The 12969-nt window shown below is 45.7% G+C and overlaps 1 protein-coding gene across 3 annotated transcripts in view; it reads right to left on the reverse strand.

Moving 5' to 3' along the window:
• Positions 1-12969, reverse strand: part of COPG2 (COPI coat complex subunit gamma 2) — a 132274-nt gene that overhangs the window by 26912 nt on the left and 92393 nt on the right. For all 3 annotated transcript variants that reach the window (XM_068549460.1, XM_068549462.1, XM_068549461.1), the window contains 3 exons: positions 12222-12284; positions 11620-11759; positions 10884-11055 (listed from right to left, as the gene is read on the reverse strand). In XM_068549460.1, coding sequence (XP_068405561.1) covers positions 10884-11055; positions 11620-11759; positions 12222-12284 — 375 coding nt within the window. The remainder of the gene's footprint in view (positions 1-10883; positions 11056-11619; positions 11760-12221; positions 12285-12969) is intronic.

Genomic DNA, 12969 nt, shown 5'->3' on the forward strand with positions numbered 1-12969 from the left:
CACCCAGAGAGGACAAAGGAGAGTAGCTGCAGGAAGGTAGAAGGGAAACATCTGGTTGGCAGGAAAGACAGATGGACATTATGACCGTAAGGGCAGGGGATGTCACAGATCTGAAATGAGGAGGGATAAACTATTCAAAGGGACAAATGACAAGCACTGAGAAAGAGGAGAATTAGACCAAAGATATTGTCACATGCCTGAGAGTCATGAAGCGCAGGGGATACAAGGGGTGTGTGGGGCTGTGGGCATGAAAAGAGACGGGAGAGGACAGTGCAGGAGAGCGTCTGGGAGAGAGATGACTGCTTGGAGTGGGGAGGGAGGCCGGACAGCAGGACCCAGGGCTCTGTGCAGGTCCAGACTGAGGGCAGTGGTGTCGGGAGTGGGTTTGGCAGGTGCGGGGGCAAGAGGGTGGGAAGAAGGTGAGAGTGCTGCGGTGAAAGAAGAAGGTCGGAGAATCAGAGGCCGGAGCCTCCCTGAGAGCTGTGTCAGAAGAGTACGTGACAAGGGGTCTGGATGGAAACCTGAAAGGTTACAGGGAGTGATGTCGTGGGGTCGTGCGGCCCGGGAGGCAAGCTCAGCCTGGCTCATGAGCGTGGGTTGGTGGGCGGAGCGTGAGGATTCAGCACAGTGTGCCTGAAGCAGAGACGACTCAACTGAGTTGAGCAGTGGATGGGGGACGGAGAAGGGAGCACAGAGCAGAGGAGACAACTGGATCCAGCTGGAAGGTGCACAGACAGTAGCTTCTTTAAAGAATGTCACATGGCTCAGGTAGGACAGTTCCTTTGCTGTGTATGCAGTAACTGCAAAGCAGGAGAGACCTAGAAACTGGGCCAAGGAGGTCACATGAGCAGTCTCCAACTGGTGAGAGAGTGTGGTAGAGGAGAGGGGTCCAGTGGGCCAGAAGAGTGAGGAAGGTCGGGCGATGGCGCCCAGCAGCCAGGGCAGGAGAGGCTTGCTGCGAGGATCAGGGAGCACACTGTGCGGAGAGGACGGCAGAGAGCCCACAGGAGAGAGTGGATGTGGAGAATCCAGGAACCTTGCCCTGCAAATTGGACCCAGGGTGAGAGGAAGCCCATGCAGGGGGAAGAGCACAGTGCAGGTAAGGCAAGCGAGGAACTGGGAGAGATGGGATGAGGCCAGAGGAGCATGGGCTGGTAGAGGTAGAGGCCCACTGAAAATGCTGGAGACAGGGCATGGTGAGAAAAAGAAACATCAGAGAGGACCCAGAAACAACCACCTTTTCCAAAATGGCAGACCCGAAATATAGGGTCCTTATGGCTGTTTTCAGAGGCCATGGACAGCACTTTGTGGACCAGGAGTTGGCAGTCAGGAGCATGAGCGTGTGTCGGAAGAGAGGGAGCAGATGTCGAGGAACAGGCAGCGAAGACCTCGCATGACTCAGGTGGCAGGGGAAATAGGACGGATGCTGCAGATGAAGTAGAGCGTTTCTCAGAGAGCGGAAGAAAAGGCAGAGTATGGGCCAAGTGACGTCCAATCCCCACCCACTCTGGATAGCAAGAGACAGAGGCATCTTGGGCAGCTATGAGAAGGAGGGAGCAGGTTGGGTCAGGTAGTCGATGGGACAAGTAAGGGACAGTAGGCACAGAAGAGGGGAGAGAACCTCATGAATGTGGGGACATCCACTGATCTCACGGCTCAAGAGGAATGGTCTGTGCAGTACTGAGGCCCAGTGGTAGGAGCAGAGCAGGTCCCAGCTGAGATGCCAAAGCCTGGGCGTTTAAAGACCCAGGGCTCTTAGGAGCATTTGGGGACAGGGGCCACAATGACTGTGGTGACATGGAGGAAACAGGGCAGCATTGCACATTAGACACATCCTGCACAGAAACGACTGGCAGGTAACCTCAGGGACTTCAGGATGGACTCAAGTGGATAGAGTCCAGTGTGTTGGTAGCAAATATGCTTAGAATTGGCAGAGGAGTGGCCAGGAATTCAGGTGGTATCAACAGTGCTTCTGCTATTACAAGGGAGCTATAAAGGGTGGAGTTCTAGGATGTGGCAGAGAGAGTCCACACAGGGAACCAGGGAAAACCAGGGACCTTCAAACCATAGGTCTAGTCAGAGAAGAGAATGGGGGCAGCAAAGAGGCACAGGGAGAGAGAGCAAGGGGCAGAATGGTGGAGAGTTGGAGGTGGGGTCTCATGATCAGGAGACTGGATCTGGGGAACAACAGAGGGGGCAGGCAGAATGGGATGGACAACCAGAAGAGAGTCTTAAAATATGGCCAAGAGGGAAAGAGGGCAAAGGAGAGATCTGGACCATGTCATCATGGAGTGGGAGATCAAGGCAATGGGCAGGGGTGTACCCCAGGATCTGAAGGAGGAAAGATGAAAGCAGTGGAGGCAAGGGAAGGAGAAGATAGGGAAGTAGGGGCCTGGTGTAAAGTCCTGTGGGCAATGGCTTGATTAAAAGGGAAGAGAGAAGAGGAAGGAAGGTGAGACAGAACACGCCTAAGGAAAAGGGAGCCTAAAGGGAAATGGTGGCCCAAGCCAGTGGAAGGACCAGACCAGTGACAGCCCATGATTTCAGGAGAGAATGTGGCAGGGCAGGGGGTGGAAAGAGCGTGAGCTGTGAGGGCAGGTCACAGGAGGGAGCACCCCCTACGGAGAAGGGATGACCCAGTGCAACTCGATGACAGGCATCAGGGAGCACTGAGATGAGATCATGGGCCCTAGAGAAGAGGCAGACGCTTTCCCTGGGCCAGGGAGGGAAAGGGAAGGAACGGATCACGTGAGGAGAGGTCACAGGAAGGAATGTCCAAATGGGGTCTTGATGTGGCACGACAGGGCGGTCACCTACCAGAGACAGACCAGGTGATGGGAGGCATCCAGGGGAGGATGGAGAATGGAGCGCAGCAGAAGGGACCCAGGCTGGACACCAACGGGGGAGCAACGGCAAGAGGGAGGTGGGCAGGTGGGAATCCAGGCAGATGTCAGAGGTGCCAACCAGAAGGAACCTCAGAATTACAGGGCCAGCCAGTGGGAGCAGAGGCTTGGGGAGGGAGGAGTGGAGGGTGGCAGGCAGAGGGTGGGGAGCAGTGGCCGCTGCTACAGCCTCGAATGTTGTGGCAAGGGTGCAACTCTTCCGCCAGGCTCTTTACTACGGATCCGCTGGGGGCGGGGAGGGAGCTGGGGGCGGGGAAGGAGGAGCTCGGGGAATGAGTAGGGATGGGGTTGGGGTCGGGGTGCAGGTCGGGTTTGACAGGGTTGTATGGGAAGACAGGGTTGGGATTGCTGGGAGTGGAGGTGGGGTGGGGAGGGAGATCCAACTGCAGACACTGAGAAAACCTTCTTTAACTGCGCTTCTGGACTGATTATACATCCAGTGTTGGGGTGATGACTGCAGGCTGAGGAGAGGACTGGGAAGACCAGTGAATCCACCCAGAGAGGACAAAGGAGAGTAGCTGCAGGGAGGGAGGGAAAGGTCTGCTTGGCAGGAATCACAGAGGGAGGTGAGGACAATAGGGGCAAGACTCTCCAGGGGGATGGTGTCGTGGGTCTGATATGAGGAGGGGTAACCTAGGGTAATAGACAATGGCAAGCACCAAGAAGGACAAGCACCAAAGATATTGTCCCAATGCCTGAGAGTCATAAAGGATGGGGGGCAGGAGGGGTATATAGGGGTGTGTGAAAAGAATAGTGTTTTAATGCAGACTGGGGCTTGGGGCACGTCAAGTGTCAGTGAGTTAATATGGAAGGGAATGTGGTGGTTCCAGGAGGACAGTGCCGGGCCAGTGTCAGAGTGGGGGGCAGGGCTGGGATCCTTGAGGAACAAGGGTCAATGGCAACCGATGGGAGCCTAGAGGTGGGCAAGGGGAAAGTGCAGCCCAGGGAGGCATGCTGGGCTTCCACAGCAGTGATTCTTCCCTGGGTGGAGGGGGGGGATTTCACCCAAGGGGGGCTGTGGGCATGGACCCCAAGGGAGGCCTGTCAGAACATCTGAGGGTGAGCAGTGCTCTGCTCAAAACAAAAACAAAAACAGCAAAAAAGAAAACACAAAAACATTCCTGAAAGATGAGGCTGATAGGCTGCCTTGGTGGGGTCACGCATCCTCGGGTGAGAATCACTGGGTGGAAGGGGCAGGGTGGACAGCTGGGCAGAGAGGTGACGCATGAGCAGATGAGCCCAAGTCGGGCAGATGGAGGCATCAGAGTCAAGAGTGTCAGACATGGAGGAAAAGCACCCAGGACCAGGGAGACAGCGAGTAAATGAATGTAGCCAGCAAGGCACCTGGAATGATTGGGGGAGGGGGGAGGGGGATTACTGTCAATCAGTTGGGAGTGGATTGCAAGCATGGTGTCCCTGAGCTTAGGACTCTTGAGGAGTAAGGCTGTGGGAGATGGAAGTGGTGACTGAAAGGAAGTTGGGTTGTGTGTATGTGAGCAGAGAGCACCAGAGGGGGGTGTCCACGCAGAAGGAAGGGGCAGATGGGATGGAAGAGGACAGTGCAGGAGAGAGATGACTGCTCGGAGGGGGGAGGGAGGGTGGACAGCAGGACCCAGGGCTCTGTGCAGGTCCAGACTGAGGGCGGTGGTGTCGGGAGTGGGTTTGGCAGGTGCGGGGGCAAGAGGGTGGGAAGAAGGTGAGAGTGCTGCGGTGAAAGAAGAAGGTCGGAGAATCAGAGGCCGGAGCCTCCCTGAGAGCTGTGTCAGAAGAGTACGTGACAAGGGGTCTGGATGGAAACCTGAAAGGTTACAGGGAGTGATGTCGTGGGGTCGTGCGGCCCGGGAGGCAAGCTCAGCCTTGCTCATGAGCGTGGGTTGGCGGGCGGAGCGTGAGGATTCAGCACAGTGTGCCTGAAGCAGAGACGACTCAACTGAGTTGAGCAGTGGATGGGGGACGGAGAAGGGAGCACAGAGCAGAGGAGACAACTGGATCCAGCTGGAAGGTGCACAGACAGTAGCTTCTTTAAAGAATGTCACATGGCTCAGGTAGGACAGTTCCTTTGCTATACATGCAGTAGAGAAGGAAATAAGGAGAGATGATGAAGGTGGGCCCTGGAAGTAGGCGAGATCAGGTGAACGTTCTGAAACAGGTGGTAGAGAAGAGGAGGTCCAATGGCTAAGAAGAGTGAGGAAGGTGAGGCAATGGCGCCCAGCAACCAGGGCAGGAGAGGCTTGTTGAGAGGATCAGGGAACACACTGCACAGAGTGTGATAGCAAAGAGCCAAAAGGATGGAGTTGGATGTCGAGGGCCTAGGAGCTGTGCACCCATGAGTGGGCCAAGGGTGTGAGGAAGCCCATGCAGGAGGGAGAGGACAGCGTGGGTAAGGCCAGGTTGGAACATGGGGGCGGTTGACGAGGTGAGAAGAGGATGAGCTGGTAAAGGTAGTGGTCTGTGGAAAACGTTGGAGACAAGCCGGTCCGTGCAGGGCATGACGAGATGAGACAAAACGATGGAAGGTCAGACAGAAGCCTGAGGGACCTGAAAAGACACGGTGCTTAGGGATGAATGGGGACAGCATATGGAGTCACTACAGCACATTGCAGACCAAGAAGCTGGCGGCTGGGGAGCATGAGGGCAGGTCAAGAAGAGACCACTGCATCTGTGGCATGACTGGCAGGTGGTAGGGGAAGTAGGATGGGATGTTGAAGATAAAGCAGAGAGGCTCTCGAAGACAAGAGTGGGAGAAAAGGCAGAGGATGGGCTGAGCAAGGTTCAGTCCACACCCAGCCTGCAAAGAGAGAGACCCTTGGCTTCTCGAATGTCCACGAAGGTGGTAAGCCAGTATTGAGATGGGTTGGGGAGTCAATGGGAAAAGAAAGGGACAGGCAGCATGGATGAGGGGAAGAACCTCATGAATGTGTGAAGGGCTCAGGGAAGTTAAAGGGGGCTCTACAGAAAAGGGGACTCTACAGAAAAGGGGAAGGCAGCTTCAAGAGCTCCCAATCTGCGGACGTCAGCAGATCTCAGGGGCAGGAGGGGTGGTATTGAGGCCAGACAGCAGGTGTACACTAGTGAATAAAAGAAAGTACAGGTGCTATCTGTTATATCTGTGGGAAAGCACTGTTTTATGGGAAGACAGACAACGTAGAATGTTTATAGAGGGAGAGGCTACAGCATAGCCAAGTACAAAGCAAAGGTGTATAGTGCAATCAATTGGATTTTGAAAGAATTGTATTTAGCACTGGTAAAATATGCCTCCTACAGATGCTGATATAGTGTTTACGTGTTTATTGGTTTTCCAGTGAAAATGAGCAGAGGAAAAAGAGAAGGAAGAAGTGGTTAAAATAAAATTGGAACTAAGTCAACAGTATACATACAAATCATTCTTGGAACTATTAAGGAACATTATAATGGTTAGGATGCATAGTGCTACGTGTTCAACTTGATCACAATTAATGGAATAAAGGGAAATGGGAGAAATATATAAAAAGAAATTACCACAGGGAAATTGGTGAGTGGCTGCCTGAAAAATCTATCAGACAATTATGTCAAAGTGGGTAGATTCAAGAGAATAAATGGTCACACAGAGATAAATTCGTAAAACAAAATCTGCAGGGAGAGCAGCAGCAGCAGTCCTCGTAACGTTAGGGCTCCTGACACCCTAAGACGAAGATACATGCCATAGGGTGGGGCTGTTTTGAATACTAAGAGTAGGTCAAGGAGTAATTTCACACATTTTCACATACTGAATCCATTTAAAGGCCAGACTGTGAACCAAGCCTGGGTGGTACCAACAAGCAGAGGTTTTTTCTAAGGCTACAAGATGGGGAAAAAGGAAATGAGTGGATATGCCATGTTTACATTGCATTCTGGAGAGATGTTATCATTTAAGAAAGGCAGCAATAAAGATGACAGCTATCGATGATGGTGTGAAACGGGAACATGAAATAGGATAGGAAAACAGGTTCAAAGTCAGCACAGAGGAAATGTTAGAAATTTCAGTGTGTCTGAGGAAAGGGAGGTTGGTTGCAAGATGAATGAACAGGTGAATGAGGTCTCAAACTGGAATCTTGGCCAGTCTCATTAACGGGTCAGATCTGGAGGAATATGGATTCTATGGCTAGGCTGATACAAATTCTAGTGATAAAGGTGGGGGAAATGGTGGCTAAATAGTAATGTTCAACCTATCCTGCTTTTTTAGCATTTGAGTAAAAATTCAGATTATGTGCTTAGCTTGGAAGAATGCAAAGTTTCACCAAGGGTCATTAATATGGATCCCAGTGAGTGGATGGAGGTGAGTCAAAGTAAAACAACAGATAAATTTTACTTAACTGAAGTTGTGGATTTAATTCAGAATGTCAGGAGTTAATATGGCTAATACTGAACAGCAAATAATGGAATGGAGACAACAGATTCAGCGAAGAGATTGGAGTCCATCAGGATCCTGTGGTAGCTCATTAAGATAAAGGTTTAAGGAAGTGTAGAACTGCAAGAACTGCAGTATGTATGTATAATATGAAAGAGTTATGAATTGTTAAATGGGAGACAGCATCCCTAATGAAAAAAAAAAAAAAAAGAGAAACTCATATACATGTCCTGTTAAACTTTATCTTAGTATGGATATTTTCTGTTGAAGGCTATTTAAATGAGTTATCTAAATTTGTTGAAATGAGAAATAATGATGCAATGAGGACCGAAAGTTCAATAATAAAAACAATATAGGGATTAGAATGGTTCTGAGCAAGTAATAAAGCAAAAAGGTAGAGTCATTACAGAGGTCCAAAGTGGGGAAAAATTTGTAGAATGTTGCATATATATGTTGTTACTGGTGTAATAAACATTCAGAGGAAGGAAAGTTGCTGGATGAGAAAGGACACTAAGAAAGCATGCTGCCTTGAAGGCTTTTCTAGAAATTTTTTAGTAAAGAGTAGTTGTTGGAGGACGCAAGATAAGTAGGACTAACTAAATTGAGACTTATGATGTTGATTACTCTTTCCACAATTTGCCCAAGATTTCAGCGAAGGAGTTATGGTAATATCTTGATGTTGAGTTAAAGTAAATTTTTTCAGATGGCATAGATTTTTTGTACACTTATAAAGTAAGGAGGAGTGGGAAAGTTTAAAGATACAGAAAAGGTAAGAACAGTTGATGGAATAACTTTCTGAGGAGATGGGTGGGTGTGTGTCCTTTGAACTGTGAAAGACTTGATTTTTAAAGAGGGTAAAAGGAGAAAGTGGATAGTTTCAGAATTGAAACAATAATAGCTTCTATCTATTAAGTATTCACTATGTGTCTGGCACCACGCTAATCACGTTAATTTCATTTTATCCTTACAACAATCCTAAAAGGTTTACAGAGATCAAATAACTTGTCTATGATTACACACTCAGTGTGTTAAGAGTCAGAATTCAAATCGAATTTATCTATCTCCAAAACCTACATTACTTTCTATCCTATACAGTTTTCAAGTTGAAGGAAATCACAATCTATAGAATTTCTATTTTTTTTCTGTGACTATATGGAAAATATATTTTGAGATGAGACAAGCAGAGGTAATTGATGTATAGATCTTCAGGTGACTGGTAAAATTCAGAATATCTGCAATGGGAAAATGCTGAAAGGAAGGCATGTGGAAAAGACTCTTACTACCACCTATGCCCTGGTATTTCACTTCTATTCATTGCACAGCAAAGACTTTGGATTGGCCATGGATTAAAAATGTTAGAGTTTCTAACAAAGACTAAAGAATAGAAAGGAGTTTTTTTTTAAGCAGGTAAATGATAGGTAAAATGTAAATCGACTACTAACAAAGTTTTAAAAGTCTAAGTGTTGAGACTTCCATTGGAAGAATTCCATTTCTTTTCTCCAGGATGCAATCACAAGAGTTTATAACTAAGTTTTAACACCAATCAGCAAACCCTTTGAATTTAACAGAAAAGAAAGAAAATTCTCCAAATGACAATTTTTTATAGACAAAATACTAACAACCATCAAGCAAAAGAGTCCACAGCCAGCAGACCAAAGGTTGAAACCTCTGGGCTAATTTGTAAGATCTATGTTTTAAAAAGAAATTAACTCTGTAGTAAGGAGGGGTAAGAAAACCTCCCTATGCTTTCTGTCTTAGTAGAAATGTTTTCTGTTGTTGTTGTTTTCTCCTATACTATATGTAACTTCTGTAATTTCAGTATTGTTGTTTTATGTATTTTGATATTGTAAAATTGTATTTATTGTATTCTGTTAGAACCACTCCTTGGGGTGTGAGGCACCTGAGTTATCAGTTATCCAGTGAACCTGGGGAAATGGGAGGAGCTAGTATTCTCAATTGGGGAGAGCTTGATTCTTCAACCAATGAGTTCAGCATTTTGCTTCCAAAATTAAGTGGCGAAGCAATGGCATCCCTTAAAAAACAGAAACTTAGTGGGAAGTAAAATGGGGTTAGAATTTTGAAATATGGAGAGGTGGCTACTGGAAAAAACTGAAAAAGTATGGCGTATCCCAGGATGATGGCAGAAGCCATAGGGCTACATTAAGACTGTGCCCAGATACTGGTTTAGAATAAGGGTAAATAAAACTAGCTTTATTTACATAAGAGTACAGCCAGCTTAATTACTGGCTGGTGGACATAAGCCAAATCTAACCAGAGGGAAACAGACCAGGAAAGAAAGTGAAGCTAAAAGAGAATGGAATAAGAGAAACCTCATAAAGGGATTAAGGAGGTAATTAAAGGTTAAAGTTGGATGGCCTAATTAATGCTCAAAGGAGAAATAGTGGAGGCCAGATAGGAAAGTGCCTTCCTACCCAGGGGCTTATGGATCCAGGGTGGCCACAACTGCAGGTCCAGCCAGGGCCAGAGGGAACAACCTGGGGTTCAGACCCAGCAATGGTGCCAACTTGAATCTACCTCGTGCTAGAGTCGTGTAGCCTGGTCTATCATCCAACACAGGTAAGATTGGGCAGGGGCTCCCAGAACCAACATCTAAAAAGGGAGTTGGGAGAGGCGCTAAGGGAAGACAGGTTAAGCCCCAAATGTAACTGAATGATGACCAGGGATAACTATTTACTAGTGCTTTTACGATTTCTTGTAACTCTGTAACTTTCCCAATATTTGTTAACTTCTATCTGATTTTTCCTGTATTAGTAGTAAAAATTGTTTTTTCCTGTATTAGTAGTAAAAATTGATTTTTCCTGTACTAGTAATAAAAATTGTTCAAAATGTAAGTGCGATGTGTGTGCTTATTGCAGTGAAAACTGGGTAGCAGTTGTGAAAACTCTGCAGTGAATATGGGAAGAAAAGAACTCAGGTGGGAAAATGGGGAAAAGAAATCAAGTACAACAAATACTTGACATTCATAGGTTAGAAGATCTCAAACCCCCAATTTGTAAATACCACTGGCGCTAGCAATTGGCTCTCCTTCACAGGCCTCCCCCACTCCACCCCACCCCCAAGACTGCATACAGGTCAAGCAGATTACAAGCCCTTCTCAAATGTGGATACACAGATGTTGGCGAAGCCACTCTTTAGGCTGAGACATACTCTTAGACACTTGCCTTATGTTACAGGACCCTTAAAAACAATATATTTTATGATGCCACAGAGCTACTAAATAAAAAGTCCTTAGGATGCCCTGGAAAGAAACATCAGGGAGAAGTAGGCCATGATCCTTCATAGGAGACATCAGATATATGAACCCTCACTAGTGGTGACACTGTTCCAACAGAAAGTCTGAGTTCCTTTTTGGGCTACCACTGTATACATCCAGTTTCTGTTTTACAATTAAATGTCCAGCATATTTTACTCAGAAACTTGGTTATAAAATTAATATTTCTGTAAGCAGTAACTCATTTTATAAATATAAATATACCACCATTTAATTCCAGAAAAGAAACAAATTCTTGAACCCCAAACATCTGTCCAGACATTTAAGAGCTCAAGTGGTAATGCACTCTTAATCGTATCTCTTCCATTCTGTGTGTTAGTACCTGCTGTAGAGTCATCATCAGGTAAACGAACAAGAGTGTAGCATATTCCTGGTTGATTATAAGGCAGGCTGGGGACTGGGATACAACACAGCACTTCATAGGAATCTGATGGTTCCACCTGCACTGTCACTTTCTCCAGTAGCTGGTCATTGAGAGTATTGGTACAGTCAAACTGAAAAGTCAGCAAATAGGAAAGTCATGAAGCAGAAAAACTGTTTTCAAGCAAGTTGTTCCTTCCCACCCGTAACCCACGACTGAGTTCTGGAATCCTCTATACTTTCTAAACACCACGCATGTCTCCCCCTAAGATTTTTCCTGAGGCAATGAGGATAACCTTATTCTTGAGGTCTTTTTTGTTTATGTTAACCAGTTTTTTCCTCCTTCCTGAGATTGAGTTCTACCAAACAAGATGGTAGAAGTCTGATAGCTGTCTGAGAACCAAACTGAAATCCAAGTTCTTGGAACGACACACTTATTTTACCCTGATATTAAATGATGATTATTTTTTCCACAGGTTATACTTTATGCTGTCCAACTTCTCCAGACATTTCAGTTTTATGTCTTTTTAAATTTAAATCATCAAAAGCTACCCATCACATCTCTACAGCTATGGAGCTAGGAAAGAAAACCAGATATGCTGCTAAATTTGCTTCTCTATAAAAGGAACGAGAATCATAAACTAAAAGGGGATTAATACTAAACCCCTTACTGGAGCCAGTTCTGGCGCTTATCTCACCTGGAACACAATATGATTGGTAAACATGTGCTTGATACAACGAACAAAATATTCTGTCTCTGCTTCTGTAAGCTGAACAGGCTCAGAAGACTTGAACAAGGGTCCTAGATTCATAAACTCAGGAATGACAGCCAGTTGTTCTATCAAGAAAAAAGGAAAGAAAAGGAGGAGGAAAGTAAGAAGACAGGGAAAACATTACTCTGGGTGTCTAAAATGTTTTAAGCTTCCATAGTCTTACTTATAGTTGAACACTCAACTAGTGTGTCCCCAAGCTTTAGTGAAATAATCTTTTAAGTAAGAGTTTATACACTCAATTTCTAAAAGCAACAAACAGACAAACAAACTTAATTCCTAATTTCATAGAATTTGAGTTCCCTGATACAGAGTAAGAATAACATTCTCCGTAAGCTGGCAACTGGAAATTGGAAAGTCCCACAGACTCCAGGTAGCGCCTTCAACTGTAAGCTAGGACAATCAATATTCGGCCATACAACTATCTCCCGTACTGAGGATTAATCAAATTGAACAAAAGTAGTGGCCTTCATTATACTTACAATGCCTCGGGTGCTAGGCTACTGCTTCTACACATCAAATCATCATACCTTGGAAAATGTCTTGCCTGGAAGGAGCCAACTTCTCGGGCTTAGTAGCCACCAGTGTGATTTCTACAAAGACAAGTATGAGCAATCAAGTGAGCTTCCCTCCTACTATCAAGCCAAACATGCAGACAGGAGATGAGGACAGAAACGTCAAGCAGATAAACATAAGGAGCTATTGCTGAATCATCCCAGTAGGTTCTCTGTCACCTTTTTTGGAGGGACACTCAAAATGTATTCAGTGAACATATTTTATGAAATAATAAAGTAAGTCCTAAAAATACAGAATTTGCTTTAATGGACCAGAATGTTTTGTTTAATTACTCTTAAAAGGAGGAACAGTTTATAAAACAAATCTCGTGATTCAAATAGGAAAAACTACTTATATAGTACCAACAAAAAAACCTGAAAATGCTGAAAGCATAAGCTCTTTCATTTTCAGTTCTAACCACTACACACTTTGTTCCTTTATATTTTTAAGCCTCCAACAGAAAAATTAATTAACTAAGAAGTTAACTAACATCAGAAAATAAAAATAAGAGGTGACAGCACAATTACTGCTCTGAAACACACGGTGACAACTAACTTCAAATGCTGTAACACTTAGCATTAAAAAAAAAACAAAAAACTTTCAATCTGAGTCACATTTCATATTCTTGCTTTCATGAGAAAACAAGGAAAAAAATTTTAAAACCCTGATTTAAAAAGTATCATCCATCTTAGCTCTATAAGATTAGAAGCAGTGACCATTAAA

The sequence above is a fragment of the Eschrichtius robustus genome, chromosome 8 (genome assembly GCF_028021215.1).
Source record: "Eschrichtius robustus isolate mEscRob2 chromosome 8, mEscRob2.pri, whole genome shotgun sequence".
NCBI classification, from domain to species: domain Eukaryota; kingdom Metazoa; phylum Chordata; class Mammalia; order Artiodactyla; family Eschrichtiidae; genus Eschrichtius; species Eschrichtius robustus.